The following is a 14,664-nucleotide window of genomic DNA, read 5'->3' on the forward strand; positions in this document are numbered from 1 at the left end:
CATTTCAGGGACACTAACCATTCAGAAAAGAGTTACCATTAGGATTACTGGTTAAGATGTGTGGAATTTCTTAAAATTTTACATTTGCCTGTTGGAATGTATCAAGAATATTGATTTATTCCAAAATTGCTCAAAAGTTTCTTCAAAGCTTTTGTATTTTTTGTCATGTATACAATGTAGTATCTGTGAACTTCTTTGGGAAGAGGGTACAGTTTTAATAGCAATTCACTCAATTTACAAAGAAGGGAAATTGTTGAATGAAGCAACTAGTGGACATTCATACAAGGGAGGACGACAGCAATTTAAGTTGTTGAGATCTTCAGAGATCGAGGAAGTAGAGTTTGCTAACATTTCTAGTTTCATAAGTAGCTGGTATAGTATTTTCATAATAATGAAAATTTAAACAAAATTGATAATAATATACTAGAAGCTGCAAGGAACTTGATATTGTTAGTTGAGGAATGCATGAGCACAGTAAATCTCAGGTGGTATGGTCACTTAAAAAGAAGTGAGGAAAGGTTAGAAACCAGTGCTTTTTTTTTTTTGTCAGAATAGCAGGAAAAAAACCCAGAGGTAGACCAAAACTTAGGTACTGATTTAGCAAGAAGTACCTTAGAAAATCAGAATGTAAAAGACATTAAAGAGTGGCTTATTGAGCCCAGGAGAAGGCATGTGACTAGTGGTGTGTGCCACAGGGTTTAATACTTGGTCCTTCATTCTTTAATTTGAGGGGAAATATTCAGTTGTTTGCTGATGATGCAAACTGTAAAGAGCAATAGTAAATGATAGTGATGTAGAGATCCTGCAGGATAGACTAGCAGTGTGGGCAAAGGTAAATGGTTAATTTTAATGTTGTCAAGTGTAAGGTGATGTGCTTTGGGAAGAAGTGATCACAAGCTGTGTATTATATTGATGGAATTGAATTGCAGGAAACTGATAAGGCCAGGAAGTTGAAGTTTAGAGGGCATATTGCAAAAGTAGCCAAAACAGCACATCAGATTACATGGTTGTTTAAAAACATGCTAATAAGCAGTGATAGGGAAGTTTGATTATTCTCCTTTATAAGGTTTTAATAGGCCACAGCTAGACTGCTGCATGCAGATCTGGTCACCCCGGATTTCATGGGGATAAGTTTTGGAAAGGATCCAGAGGAGAGTGATAAAAAATTGAATCAGGTCTATGGAATGCTCCTTATGAGAAAGGTCTGAGAGCTTCCAAACTAGCTGATAGGCAGAAAAAAGGGAAACATGATAGGGGTTTTATAGCATTTGACATGGTAATTGTGAAAGAATGTGGTTAGCAAAGGTTAGGACTAGATTTTTTTTTCTTTAAGAGCAGTGAATGGATGCAGTGGGTTGCCAGAGATGGTTGCGAGTGCTTCATTAGTGAATGAGTTTAAGGAGAGAGAAAGAGAGATGATATGTATTGTGTGAATAATGGATCTCCTGCTAATTCAATATGTTGAATTTCATGATTCAGAATGGATTGAATTAGTAGGATATTGAAGAGATAATTAGTGGATTCTTGACCATAGTTATTGATGAGTAGAAAATACATATTAAGAGAACTGAAGGTAAATTTTGTGAGTGTGTTTATTTATTTTTGTTTTCAAATAGGGCAATTCTAAAACATTAAAAAATACTATACATTTTAAAAATGGTTTTTTATATTTTACAGAACATCGCCGTGGATGGGGAAATAGACAGAACATGGGCTGATCATTTTGCGGTGTATTTCAACTGATTTCCATATGTAAAAAATATAACTTATAATAAAATGTTTAATAAATAAATGATGTTATTCCAACATATCATTTAAGGAATTTGTGTACTATAAGAAATACACAAGTTATTTAGCAAAATAATATTTTGTATTGAAATGTCATTATGTGCATATCCTATAATAATGACTTTTTATTTGAATTGAGATAAACTTAACAAAAGTAGCAGCAATGCAGAATTAATTATAATTCTGCATTCCATTATTGATAAAACCACATGAACTATATAGAAAACACGAGTGCTCATTTTTTTTTAATATCTATTAAATAAGAAAGAGCTCTTTCATTTATTTTTAAAACTTGAAGTATTTTACTTCACCAACTGAGAGCTACTGCATTCATCTTTTCTATGTGTTTCTTATTTTTCAATAAAAAAAAAAATAATTCTTTTGACTCTGCTGTCTAAGGGTAAAACTGCAAACTGTCATGGAAGAAATAGAGCAGGACTTAAATGCCATAGGTGGATGAAAGGACAATCTGCCAAACTAGAAGAGTCATGAAATGATACCATTTACAATAAACCCAAATCATCCTTTGTTCAGTTCTTTAGTGTATTTATAACAACCTACTCATTGTAAACTAACACATTAGCTCTGTGGGTGGACTAAGGGAAAAATAATCCAGACATTCAGTTTTTGCAGTACTTTTTCTAGCTACTCAGTGCCTCTGATAAGCAGGTTGGCAATAGTAGTGGTAGCACACTGAGCAATAGAAGTCATTATTGCCTGAAGACACACATATCTTTGCCATGTTGGAATTCAAGCTCATCCTGATTATTGGAAAACCACAGAAAGAATGGTGGTTGGCATCAGCGCAGTAGTATAGTTTGCCAGACTAGACTCCTTGGATGTAATCCCTAGCAGTACAGATTACATTGCAAGGAGCATAATTTACCACTGATTAAAGTTAAAAAAAAATTTACCATAACCCTATACAGAACTGTGATTTAATGATCTGCTCAGTGAAGATCACTTCTATTGAAAACACTAAATTGTATTTGTGTTCAGTTCAAAATATTAAGATAGTACTTAAGTATAAAGAGCTAATAAGCTTCATTTAGGCAATGAAAACATTACTTAAATTAAGGGGATATTAAATCCCGCATAGTTTTAAAACCTAATAAGAAACTCAAAGATCGGAATCAGAGAGTTTCTTGCCGAATATAGTAAACTATAAAGTATCGGCGACACTAGCGTTAGCTAATGCAAGTGATCCTAGTACGTAGTACAATACCGGGCAACTCGTTGCAAAGGTGGAGGAAGTTCAGATCGCTATTCTTAGCTATTTTCCATAATGTAAAAGCACATTTCCTAGGAAATGTGTTTTTACATTATGGAAAATAGCTAAGAATAGCGATCTGAACTTCCTCCACCTTTGCAACGAGTTGCCCGGTATTGTACTACGTACTAGGATCACTTGCATTAGCTAACGCTAGTGTCGCCGATACTTTATAGTTTACTATATTCGGCAAGAAACTCTCCGATTCCGATCTTTGAGTTTCTTATTAGGTTTTAAAACTATGCGGGATTTAATATCCCTTTAATTTAAGTAAATTAAGATAGTAGGTTCTACAAATCAACTTAGTTGGATTTTTGAGACTTGAACAATTGTGGAAGCACTGAAAGTACCTATTTTCATAAAAAAAAAAAAAAAAAAACTATTTTTGTGTGCTCTAACAACAAAAATAAATAAAGCGGAGAATGCCAGACTATGAAAGCCAGCCATACTAATGCTTGCCAAATTGGTTAGTGTATCTGCTTTCCACCAAGAATGTGGGTTATTCAAATTCCATAATGGCCACTATGGGCATGGATGTTTGTAAATGGTGGCTTTAGGTAGGAAGATAACTTCATTGTCCAGTTTAGGACCACCTCCCTGCTTACTAAAGTGGCTTGAAAAATTTCCGTGCTTGTTCTTGAGAGCAGAGTATCTCGATTACCTAATGCTCGGTCTATGGTCAGGTTTACAACCTTTCTAGGCAGGGGGAATTCATATAAAAAACCCTAAATTGTTAGATATTGTAAAGCAGAAATTACAGTTAAGTAGGAATACAGGTTAATCCTAAAAGCATTTATAATGATGTAAATAGGAGCCAGGATAATAGAAATTAAACAATCTGATGGACAATTTTGAATGATCCAGCTATGACAACACGTGAACTGTTTTGTATTTAAAAGGGCATTACTTGAGCAGCAAGATACATCTAATAAATTATACTTCACAAGAAATGATATTCTTGTTTTTAATCTTTACTGAAGCACATATCTTCATGACTTGTACTTGGAGGCAGATGATTTCCCATCAAGTTTTCATAATACAGCATATTTCCTTTTGGACATGTATATTATTATACATTATGGACAGATTCATTACCTAGACCTGTTTCAAACCTTCAAGAACTCATCAGTGGAAGCTAGATGAAGATACTTAGAAATAAATCAATGCAAGAAAATATAGTGATAGTTACAGAAGAAAAAGAAAAAATGCAACCATTACCATATTATTAAAATACTCAGGATTAAAGATGGTTGCAGAAATTATGAGAAATTGGGTTTTAATTGGTTAATAACATAGAAATGCCAACTAGTTTCACTACAAGGGATGAGCATCTCTTCCCTTCTAAATAAACATCAGAGAAATACAAATTATCATTAAAAAAACCTGCTTATTATACAATCAAGGAACATTCATCTGTTTTCTAGCATTGTTTGGAAATGATTGGCCAAAAAGAGTCAGGTATGTAATCATTGATTTCCAGATATCATCTAGGATAAGTCCATTTCTGTTGAGAGACCTATGTGAATGATTGATATTGCTAGATTCTTTAATCCAACAAGTTTTCTTTAAGATATGGCATAGAGGCTTTGCCAATTCAATAATATCTAGCCTATACAGGAAAGATCACAAGAACAATGAATTCTCTGAATGCATGTAGAAAGGATACTGTCCTTTGGAGAATGAAGAAGGTTGCCTATGGTTAAAATAAGCATAAGGCCATGATGTTTAAACAATTTATTCAGTCAAAAAGAGCTGGAAAATTCATTGTAAAGCTTCTTTCACTCTCCTGTACCAAAAATTTAAACCTATAAAATATTGTTATCCATAAGTTGGATTCTTTATGCCTTGATCTGCATTGTTCTTTAGCTAGTTTAATAAGCATTGATTTATGGGATAACATCAACAACATGCTAAACGATTCATATACCCTCACTTTCATCTCTTGTAAAAATTAATTGAAATTTCCTTGCCAGATAAGAGTAATTATTAATATCTTGGACTATCATTTAACCAAGGCAGAATGCAGTATTTTAAAAATAAGTCTAATTTTGCCATTATTACTTTAATTATATCTTAAAAAATTAACTTTTTAATATAGTATAACAATTTGTAATTTTTTGTAAATTTGTAACTTTCCACAGAACACTACAAATGTTAGGTTCAAAATTGGCTCTCATCTTATTTGCCAAAAAATAATCCAGAACAGAAAGCTCTATATAATTTAAGAAGAAACAAGAAGATTATTATTCTTAAGGCAGACAAAGGTGATGTAACAGTTGTCATGAATACAGCTGAGTAAATGTCAAAAACATCTCTTGGATTCTTCACCTTATTTCTCCCTTAGACAATGATCCTACTTGGGTGAATCATGAACAAACCAATGATCTTCTTCACAATATGTGAAACTGGTCTCTCCCATTAAAATGGGAACTCAAGTCACTTTGCCTATTAATTCCTCCTAGAATTTGCACGAAACTGGCACCCCTTTATATTTATAGTCAATGGCATAGTATTTGGACAAAAGGTAAGGAGGTTAGCATGTCTAAGCACTTTGCAAGGTTATTTAAGAACCACACTAGAACAGTCAAATTCCTTTATCAAGAACTCAACATCTTTTGTCCAGAAGCTATAATATCTAGACACCCTTGCAAATCTAGTGTAGTGTCTCCCCCCCCCCACCCACAAATGTTCCAGTGCATGAAGTTTTAAGCCTGGACCTCTTATCAACAGATGTTGCAAGACCTTTTAAATACTCTTTCAGTATAATTTTTGAAATGGAACAAATACCTTTGTAAACAACTTTTTTGCCTTGCAGTGGGAAGTCTCCTTCCTCATTCATAAAACTATCAGATCTGCAAAATAATATATATACATACACATATATTACACATACATATATATAATATATATACAATAGCTACTTATCAGATGGATGGAATGTGCTTTGAATTTAAAATGTCACAGTACCAAAAGAAATTTATGATTTTTACTTTCACCAAAATAAACTAAACAATGACAAAAAAAATTCAGATTCCTAGCTCAACCAGGGCTCAGGTGAGTCTTGCATTGCACCCAAAAGACCCAATGAAATAACTACAAACAGTAATAAATAAAACTAGATTTTGATATAGCATCTTCTAGTTACATCAGCCATTACCCTAACAATTGCATCTAGAATCATTTTTGACAATGGTAGATAATTTCTTCACTTCAACTTTGCTGTTAAAATGATTGAATTATAATTACACAGTAAATTTTAGTGGTAATCTTGCACTCTTCAGATCCTATAAAGAATGTGAAAAATGTCCAATGCTTTTGACCTGCTGTCACCTTGTGACACACCCTATTATTAAGTATCCATCTGTATACTGAATGAATGAGGATGCGTTAGCAATTTAGATTTAGCCAACCAAGTGGAATTCTGCATTAGCATATGGGTTAAACAAAGTGATATGCTGGTTCATCAGGAAACCAGGGCAAACAGTGAAAAGTTAGCTACTTAAACAAACTCATCCTGAGCATATTTGAAGAGAAAGAGGCATCATACATATCAGTGTAAAGAAGTGGAAGAAGCAGAAGAATTAGGGAAGTATCATATCAATGTAACTGCTGTTAATGAGACAAAGAAAGCAAAAAGGTGAGATACAGTAATACCCTGCCTTACAATGCTTTGCTTTATGACAATCTGCTCATGTGACACTTTAATTACAATCAGGTCCCATTCAAACAATGCTGCATTTGATTAATTTAAATGATTAAATTTAGTGATAATGGTATATTGAATGCTGAGATAGGCTGCAGGTTAAACTTACATAACACTACCTTTTGTTACAGTTTATTAAAAACAAAAATAAAGTGAAGAGTGCTACACTATTTAATACTACAGTTATTTGTAAAAGTTCTTCCATTTCAACAATTTTATTGCCAAAATGGAAAACAATTGTGTAGATTGATGACAAACTATTTGTGTTCTTTAAGACAAGCTATTCAAAATAATTTTTCATTTGCCTAACTGACAAATTAATGTTTTGTCATTTATGCACTTATATGAATACTTAAAAACCATTACATATCTACATTTAGAATAATTAACCAATAATAAAAGAAATTAGACTTATTTGTGATGTGGTCCCACAGAAGGTTCTACTAGTGTAGAAGTGCAGGAATTTTTTTTAGGCTTTAGAGAAAGCAACTGACACAATGAAAAAAGAAAAACTAGTCCTTGTTTATGATATAAATAGCAGTGTAGGAAATGAAATGATGGAGAGAAGAGGCAAGGAATAAGAGAAGTCTCATTGACAGTGATGCTTTCTCCCTGGTGCAGGACACTGAAGTGTAAAGAGGATTTGAAATTCGAAGTGATCACTATTTAGTCTTGAGCAGGATAAAATTGAATTTCATATTGAAAAGAAGAACATGTAAGAAAGTTCTAAAGCTAATAAAAGTTGAGCAGTTCTCAGATGTGAACTGTAGACTAAAATATACAAACATTATTCAAAAAAAAAAAAAAAATGAAAGAGTTTGAGAACAAGAACCAAACTTTGGAGATTCAGTGGCAAACCCTGAAGAAAACATTGATTCAGCCAAAGAGGCATGTGGTGAGGTTGTCTGCAAGGATAGAAAAATCAGAACTCCATGGTGGATATAGGAAGTTAAAGAGGCAGTGAAAGAAAAGAAGAAAGCATATTAAACGTTCCTGGCAAATAAGTCAGCTTGTGCTCTTAGAGAATACAGAGACAAATGTAATAAAGGTAAACACTGTAAAACTAGCTAAACAAAAGTCATGGGAAGATTTTGATAAGAACATAGAAAATAAATATAAAGAAGGTTGTTGAAGAAGCTTAGAAATGGAGGAAAGAGTGCTGTAAAAGGAATTAGAGATGATAAAGGTGACATGAAAACAGGAGAAAAAGATAACCTTGAAGTATGGAGTAATTACTTTGAAAAATTGCTAAATGAAATAATCAGTGACAGCACAGTGTTAAAAAACCCTAAACAGGAATGCAATCAGGAATACATATCCATACTTGAAGTAGAAAAAGCCATCAAAAGCCTGAAATGTTGAAAGGCAGTGGGAGTAGATGATATTCAACCAGAAATGCTCAAGTATGGAGGTATAAAAGTCTTACAGTGGCTTAGTTACAAAGTCTTACACTGCATAGTTCAGAAGGCCTGGACAGAGAGACGAATTCTAGATGATTGGAGTACAGCTCTCATAGTACCCATACACAAAAACGGAAATAAAACAATGTGAGAATTACAGAGGTATTTCTGTACTGAGTGTTACTGGTAAGATTTATGCAAATATACTTGAGAAGTGGTTCAGAAGGATTGTGGAAGGGAATCTTGGTGAAGAACAAGCTGGATTCAGGCCAAATAGAGGCTGTTAGGACAGATTTTTACTTTACGACAAATAGTTGAGAAATCATGGGAATATAACAAAGATCTGCAAAAAGGTATATGACAAGGTGCCAATAGAAAAGCTATTCAAAATGCTACATTTGTATGGTGTCAATGAGGCATTATATCAAACAATACTTAGAAAAATACTTTATATCAATACAATACTTAGTCTTTATTTGAGTTGTAAGTCAGCAGTAGAGTTGAAGGAAGTACAGGAAGATGGTTTAACGTTAAGTCTGGTGTCAGACATGGATGTACATTATCACCTCTTATTCATTATCTATATGGATCACATTATAAAAGGAAAGTGGTATTAAACCTAGTACACTTTCTGCAGTAATACAAAATTGGAGATGTTAATCTCAGCTCTTTACTTTATGCAGATGATATTATACTTTTTAATAAAACCAGTAGAAGTCTGCAGGATTCCCTGGCTGAATTGAATAAATGTTGTAGTATCTTTGGTATGAGAATCAGCAATAACAAGACAAAGGCAACGAAAATATGCAGAAACGTTGAAAATATCAACTGCATCGTGAATGCAGAACCTATAGTAGGCACAAAATGCATACAAGACAGTGTTTGTTAAAACCAATTTTAACTTATGAATCTGATAGCTGGGTTAGAAATAAAACACTTCAAAGACTGTACATATGAGAGTCTTGAGCAAGATTAGGGATGTGAACAAATGGCAATATCATATTAAAAATGACGATATTAGGAAAGAACCTGACATTGTTAGCATCCAGGAACGTGTTAGCAGAGCTAATATCAGGTGTTATGGTCACTTAAACAGAATAGGAGAAGAAAGATTAGCAAAACAAGTGTTCTCTGCCAGGTTGGCAGGAAAAAGATCCAGAGGAAGACTGAGATATAGGTGGATTGACACAGTAAGAAATGTCTTAGAAGATAGAAATATAAGATCTGATAATGTTGGAGTCTTGACAGGTAACAGATCGATTTGGAGGAAAATTGTAGATAGGAAGTCATGATGCAAGTTTTTCAAGTAGTACTCTCATATCTTGTACATGGCAGGAATTTGATGATGATTAAGAATCAATAGCTCATCAAATTCCTAATATATACCCTTATGAGGTAAACAGAGACTATAATAATATATGACTAAGTTTACATGATTATTATAACCTTTTATCCAAAATTTTCATCAAAATTAATTTGCTATTTGTCAGTACAGTCAGATATTTCTGTCTTCAAGGACACTTCTAGCTGCATCACTTCATTACAACTTGGTCTTCCTCTAGGACACATATGGGCCTAATCTATTTCAGCTAAGTTTGTCTGATTCATGATGGGAGAAAACATGGTGTGTTCTACTAACTCACATTAAGCTGACGTCATATGACTTGCGCAAAACACAATATGTTTTCTCCAACCAAGGTCTCTTTCTCACTTTGACTAGCGGCGTGTGTGAATGTTATAACGTGTCAGCAGTTTGGTACTTGCGTTGGTGTTGTGCTTTGTTCAGTGCCTGCATTGATTTATGTTCTGTTCAGTACCTGCAGTGCAGAAGACAGTTTTGTTTGACAGTTCTGAATATCGCTTATAAATTTGGGACAATGTCAAGGGTTATTGCAAAAAAGAAAAGAAAAGTAGATGCAGAGAATCGTCAATTTCAAGACAACAGGACGGAGGATTATTATTTTATTCTAAAATAAAGGTGTGCCTGTATGTTTGCTGTGCAACGAATCCGTCAACAAAGATTACATCTTGAAGAGACACTTTACTTCGATTCATGCGGATCACCCAAAAATTGATGGACAACTTCGAAAAGATGAAATACAGAAGTTGAAGAAGAACTTGAATACCCAGCAGCAAATGTTCAACAAGCAAAGAACGCAATACCACAACATTGTGGTAAGCGAAAAAATCCCTTAGTATTCTAAGTCATTTGGTGAAGGAGAATTTATCAAAGAATGTCTGCTGGATGTTGCAAGTATAATATGTCCTGAAAAGAAAAAAGACCGAGAACATTCGTTTGTCGAGACGTATTGTTGTCCGACGGATAGAAATTATGGCTGATGATATCAAAAAGAGTTTAAAAGAGAAGATTGGAAGCATTTTCAATTGCTTTGGATGACATCACCGATGCCTCCGATACAGCACAACTAGCAATATTTATTCGAGGAGTTGATGCTGATTTCAACATCACAGAAGAATTATTGGCGCTTCGGCCGTTAAAAGGAACAACTACCGGTGAAGATATATTTGAAACAGTCAACACAGTCTTCGAGAGATTTGGGCTTAAATGGAGTTCACTATTTGGCATATTGGTGCACAGAAGGGATTTATTGAAGTAATTCATGAAACAGCAATAAAACTACAGATCCATCCGGAAAATTTAACAAATTTTCACTGCATTATCCACCACCAAAATCTGTGTGCGAAATCGATTAAATTCACAAATGTTATGGAAGTTGTAGTAGCCAGTATTAACTTTATTAAGTCACGTGCATTTAATCACCGCCAATTTAAGGAGTATTTGGCAGATCTATTTTCGGATTATGAAGATGCGTCTTATTATTGTGAAGTGAGGTGGTTGAGTAAAGGTAAAATGTTAAAACGATTTTATGATCTGAGACAAGACATTGCAGATTTTATGGACATAAAAGGAAACACAATTAACCAAGTAAAAGATGATGAGTGGGTGTGTGATTTAGCATTCCTTGTAGATGTCACCGGATACCTGAACGAACTGAATCTTAAATTGCAAAAACAAGAACAATTGGTTCATGAACTGCATGGACACGTCAAAGCTTTTTGTAATAAACTAAGATTGTTGGAAAGTCAGATAAGAGCTAAAAATTGTTATCATTTTCCTTCTCTGGCAACTAATAAAAATATCTCTTATAATTGTTATGGAGATTGAAGGCACTAATAGAGCAATTTGATACAAGGTTTGTCAACTTCATAAACAAAGCCTCCACATTCGCTATATTTGCTCGTCCGATGGATGCTGATGTAAATAATGTACCAAAAAACTTAAGATGGAACTTAATGAGCTTCAGGTGGATTTAGTGCTAAAATCACAATTTAACAACATTGCTTTGACGGATTTTTATAAATTTTATTTGGTGGAAGAAAAATATACAAATTTACATGCCTTTTCAAGAAAAATCATTTGTCTTTTCGGCAGCACACGTGTGAACAGTTTTTTTCGAGGATGAAATATAAAAATTCGGACAAGAATAATGGACGAAAACCTCGAAAATTCTATGTGATTATCCTTAAGTAATATTAACGTCAATATTGATAGTCTCGTAGTTGAAGTACAAGGTCAATCTTCATTAAATTGTTATGTCGTTCATTATATTATAAAATTTATGTAGAGCTTTATACCAAAGCATTATATTATAAATAAATGAAATATGAAGTAGCAACTTGTTTTAATTCATTTATTTTATTTAATAATTTGGTCCGGCCCTTGACTCGGAGACAGAATGATAATTTGGCCCCCGAATTAGGAAAGGTTGCCCATGCCTGCTCTAGGACATCTTCCTGCCATCTTGGCTTCAAACATCTGCTTATGCTAACTTTTCCTCTCTCCCATTCTGTTTAAGTGGCATACATCCTAGATCAGTCCTGCTCATACCTTCTTCAATAAAAACTAAGGTTGCTTCCTAATATCTTCATTTTTAATATGATTATGCCATTGATGCAATCTGTTCACTCCCTTAATTTTGTTAAGGACTGTAAGGGATATGATGTTTTCCATTTTCCTGCCTATTTTCATGGTTTTTGTCCTTTTATTGCTGATTTTCATATCAAACTTTTTATTTAGTTATTTTGCACTGGATTTATTTAAGAGTATAATATCATCTGCATAAAGAAAGTGCTAAAATAATTTGCAAGATACTATCATCCTAATAAAGATAAAATACTGCTGTGACATATGCCAGAGAAAGGGATGGAACAATAAACATTGTTGAATTGGAAGTACAATACTTAGAATATTGCAGAATCTCAATGCAAATATAAGCACCTCCATACTGCAATTGAAAGAACAATGGGATATTGTGCCCTTCAACAGGAAAAGATCCAAGTTCGATTCTTGTAATGATGAGAGGAATCTTTATATGGGCATTTTCAAGTGAAGGTGAGTTAGCCAATCTTATATGGAGGTTGCAGGTTTATTTCCCAGAAACTCAGGTTTTTCATCCAACACACAGGCAAATCGGCCATGAGAACACATGCAATTTACAGATAAAACATTGTTGGTGGTGCACATTTTTTGTAGTTGGAGATAAGTAGCAGCAATGGTGATGTAGTTGGAAGATTAAGTAGTAGGGTAGATGATGAGATGTACTGTATGTAGTCGAGTAGGGCACTCTCTTGTGATGCGTCCATGTACTCTTTGGAGGTGTCACATTATTATTATGCGGCTGTATGATTAGATGGGATAATCAGTGTTTTAAGGCTTAGTGCTGGGAGAAACTAAATGCCTGGTCTTTAGTCCATGTATTTCACTTAGTTTTCTGTGTGTGTACTCTGATGGTGTCTCAACGACAGATGAAATATTGGAAGAATTAATATTTTTAAACCTTTGTCAGTGCTGTTTCACTCCATTAAGCCTCTAACATGGGAATTAGATGGGATATCAGCTTGAATCTTACAAGAATGTGTGAAGGAAATGGCATTGCCTCTGATTAGGCTGTTTAACTTAAGTCGTATATTGGTTAAGTTTCAAGGGAGTAGAAGTGGGACAAAATAGTACTGTTGCATAAAGGAAGACTGCAGTAGCAATTATAGACTAATGGCCTGTGTAGTTCTGTTAAAGTGGCATTTGCATCTATAGTACTAAGCCATATTCTCAGTTCAAGCCTAGTCACTGGCCAGAGGAACATTTTCTAAACCTTTCTTTGATTGCTTCCCGAATTAGTTGATCTCTGACATGGGCAAGTGGGTTTTCCCCCCTGTAAATTCAAGAAAATCTGCCATAGAACCCACACTATTTCACACCAATAATATATTGTATTAGGGACTATGAGATGGCAACACTTGTCTGGCTCTCTTCATCGGAAGCTGTTTATAATTAGTGATAATCTTGGGCCAGTTATCTCTGATTGGCTGCCAGTGGAGACTGAGGAGGTAGATAGGGAATAAAAGACATTAGCAATTTTTTTTTCTTTCACAAAAATTATAGGAAATGTTAGTCAAAGAGAGAATTCAGGAATGAGTGGATAAGAATATGACACTATGGGATTCAGCATGGCTCTTTGATGGGTAAGTCATGCTTTAAAAATTTGCCAACTTTTTTTTTATAAAAGTGATGGCCGAGTTGGATAAAGGGAATGGGTATGCAGTGATGTTGCTGGATTTTGCAAAGGCATTTAAGAATAACTTTGTGGAACTATGCAGAACTTTGTTACACAAATCGAAACAAATGGGGATGAAGATAAAGATGAAACTTGTGGTATGGATATGAAGTAACTGATGGACAGATAGCAAAGAGTAGTATATGGGGGAGCAGAATCCAGAAGAAAGCAAGTGACCTAGTGGTGTGCTGCAAGGCTCTGTGCTTGGATCACTACTATTTAATTTGCACAAAAATTATATAGGAAACTGGAAACAAATGTTACGGCATTTAAAGGAACTGAGCCAATAAGAAACAAAATAATTCTAAATAACAAGTCAATAATTTTAATTATCTTGATTGTAATATATGCTATACTTAAAAATTGATCCAAAATAAAAATTAATCAATTCATCAAAATTATAGGCATGATTTATTAAGCGGTGCCGTGAGGCAGGCTGTCTCTATGCTACATCCTGTCGACGGTACTGGATGAACTGTATTCCAGGAAATTGATAAAGCAAGGAATTTGGGGTTGTGGGTAGACAGATAGTTGGAGTTCATAGAGCATGTTGCTAAAGCAGCTCATAGACAGTGGCGGATTAAGGAGTGTTGGGGCCCCCTAGGCAAATTATATTTGGGGGTCCCAAAAAATAATAATAATAAAAAGATTTTAAAAAAAATAAAAGTTAGGTGGCAAATAAATGAAATTTTGTATTTCGAATTTTTTGAACTTCTGGATTTTGCTGCCTTAAAGGATGATAAATAATGAAACTTTTTAGTTTAATGAATATTTTTTTGTGTCGTTTTTACAAATTTCCTTTGCGAATTTTAGAATCCGCAAATTTATTGATTATGTCTTCAAAGTTTATTTTTTTGGCAAACTTGTGTT

At 34.0% G+C, this 14,664-nt stretch overlaps 1 protein-coding gene across 1 annotated transcript in view; it reads left to right on the forward strand.

The window, feature by feature from the left end:
• The window catches only part of Tap42 (immunoglobulin binding protein Tap42), a 113,906-nt gene extending 112,098 nt beyond the window's left edge, over positions 1 to 1,808 (forward strand). The window contains exon 9 of the mRNA XM_090402948.1: positions 1,678 to 1,808. Within this exon, the coding sequence (XP_090259074.1) occupies positions 1,678 to 1,718 (41 nt within the window). The 3' untranslated portion in view covers positions 1,719 to 1,808. The remainder of the gene's footprint in view (positions 1 to 1,677) is intronic.
• Positions 1,809 to 14,664: the final 12,856 nt, after the last annotated feature.

Source organism: Typopeltis vanoorti, chromosome 13, assembly GCF_054136105.1.
Source record: "Typopeltis vanoorti isolate ZY-2024b chromosome 13, IOZ_Tvanoo_1.0, whole genome shotgun sequence".
In the NCBI taxonomy this organism is placed as follows: Eukaryota; Metazoa; Arthropoda; class Arachnida; order Uropygi; family Thelyphonidae; genus Typopeltis; species Typopeltis vanoorti.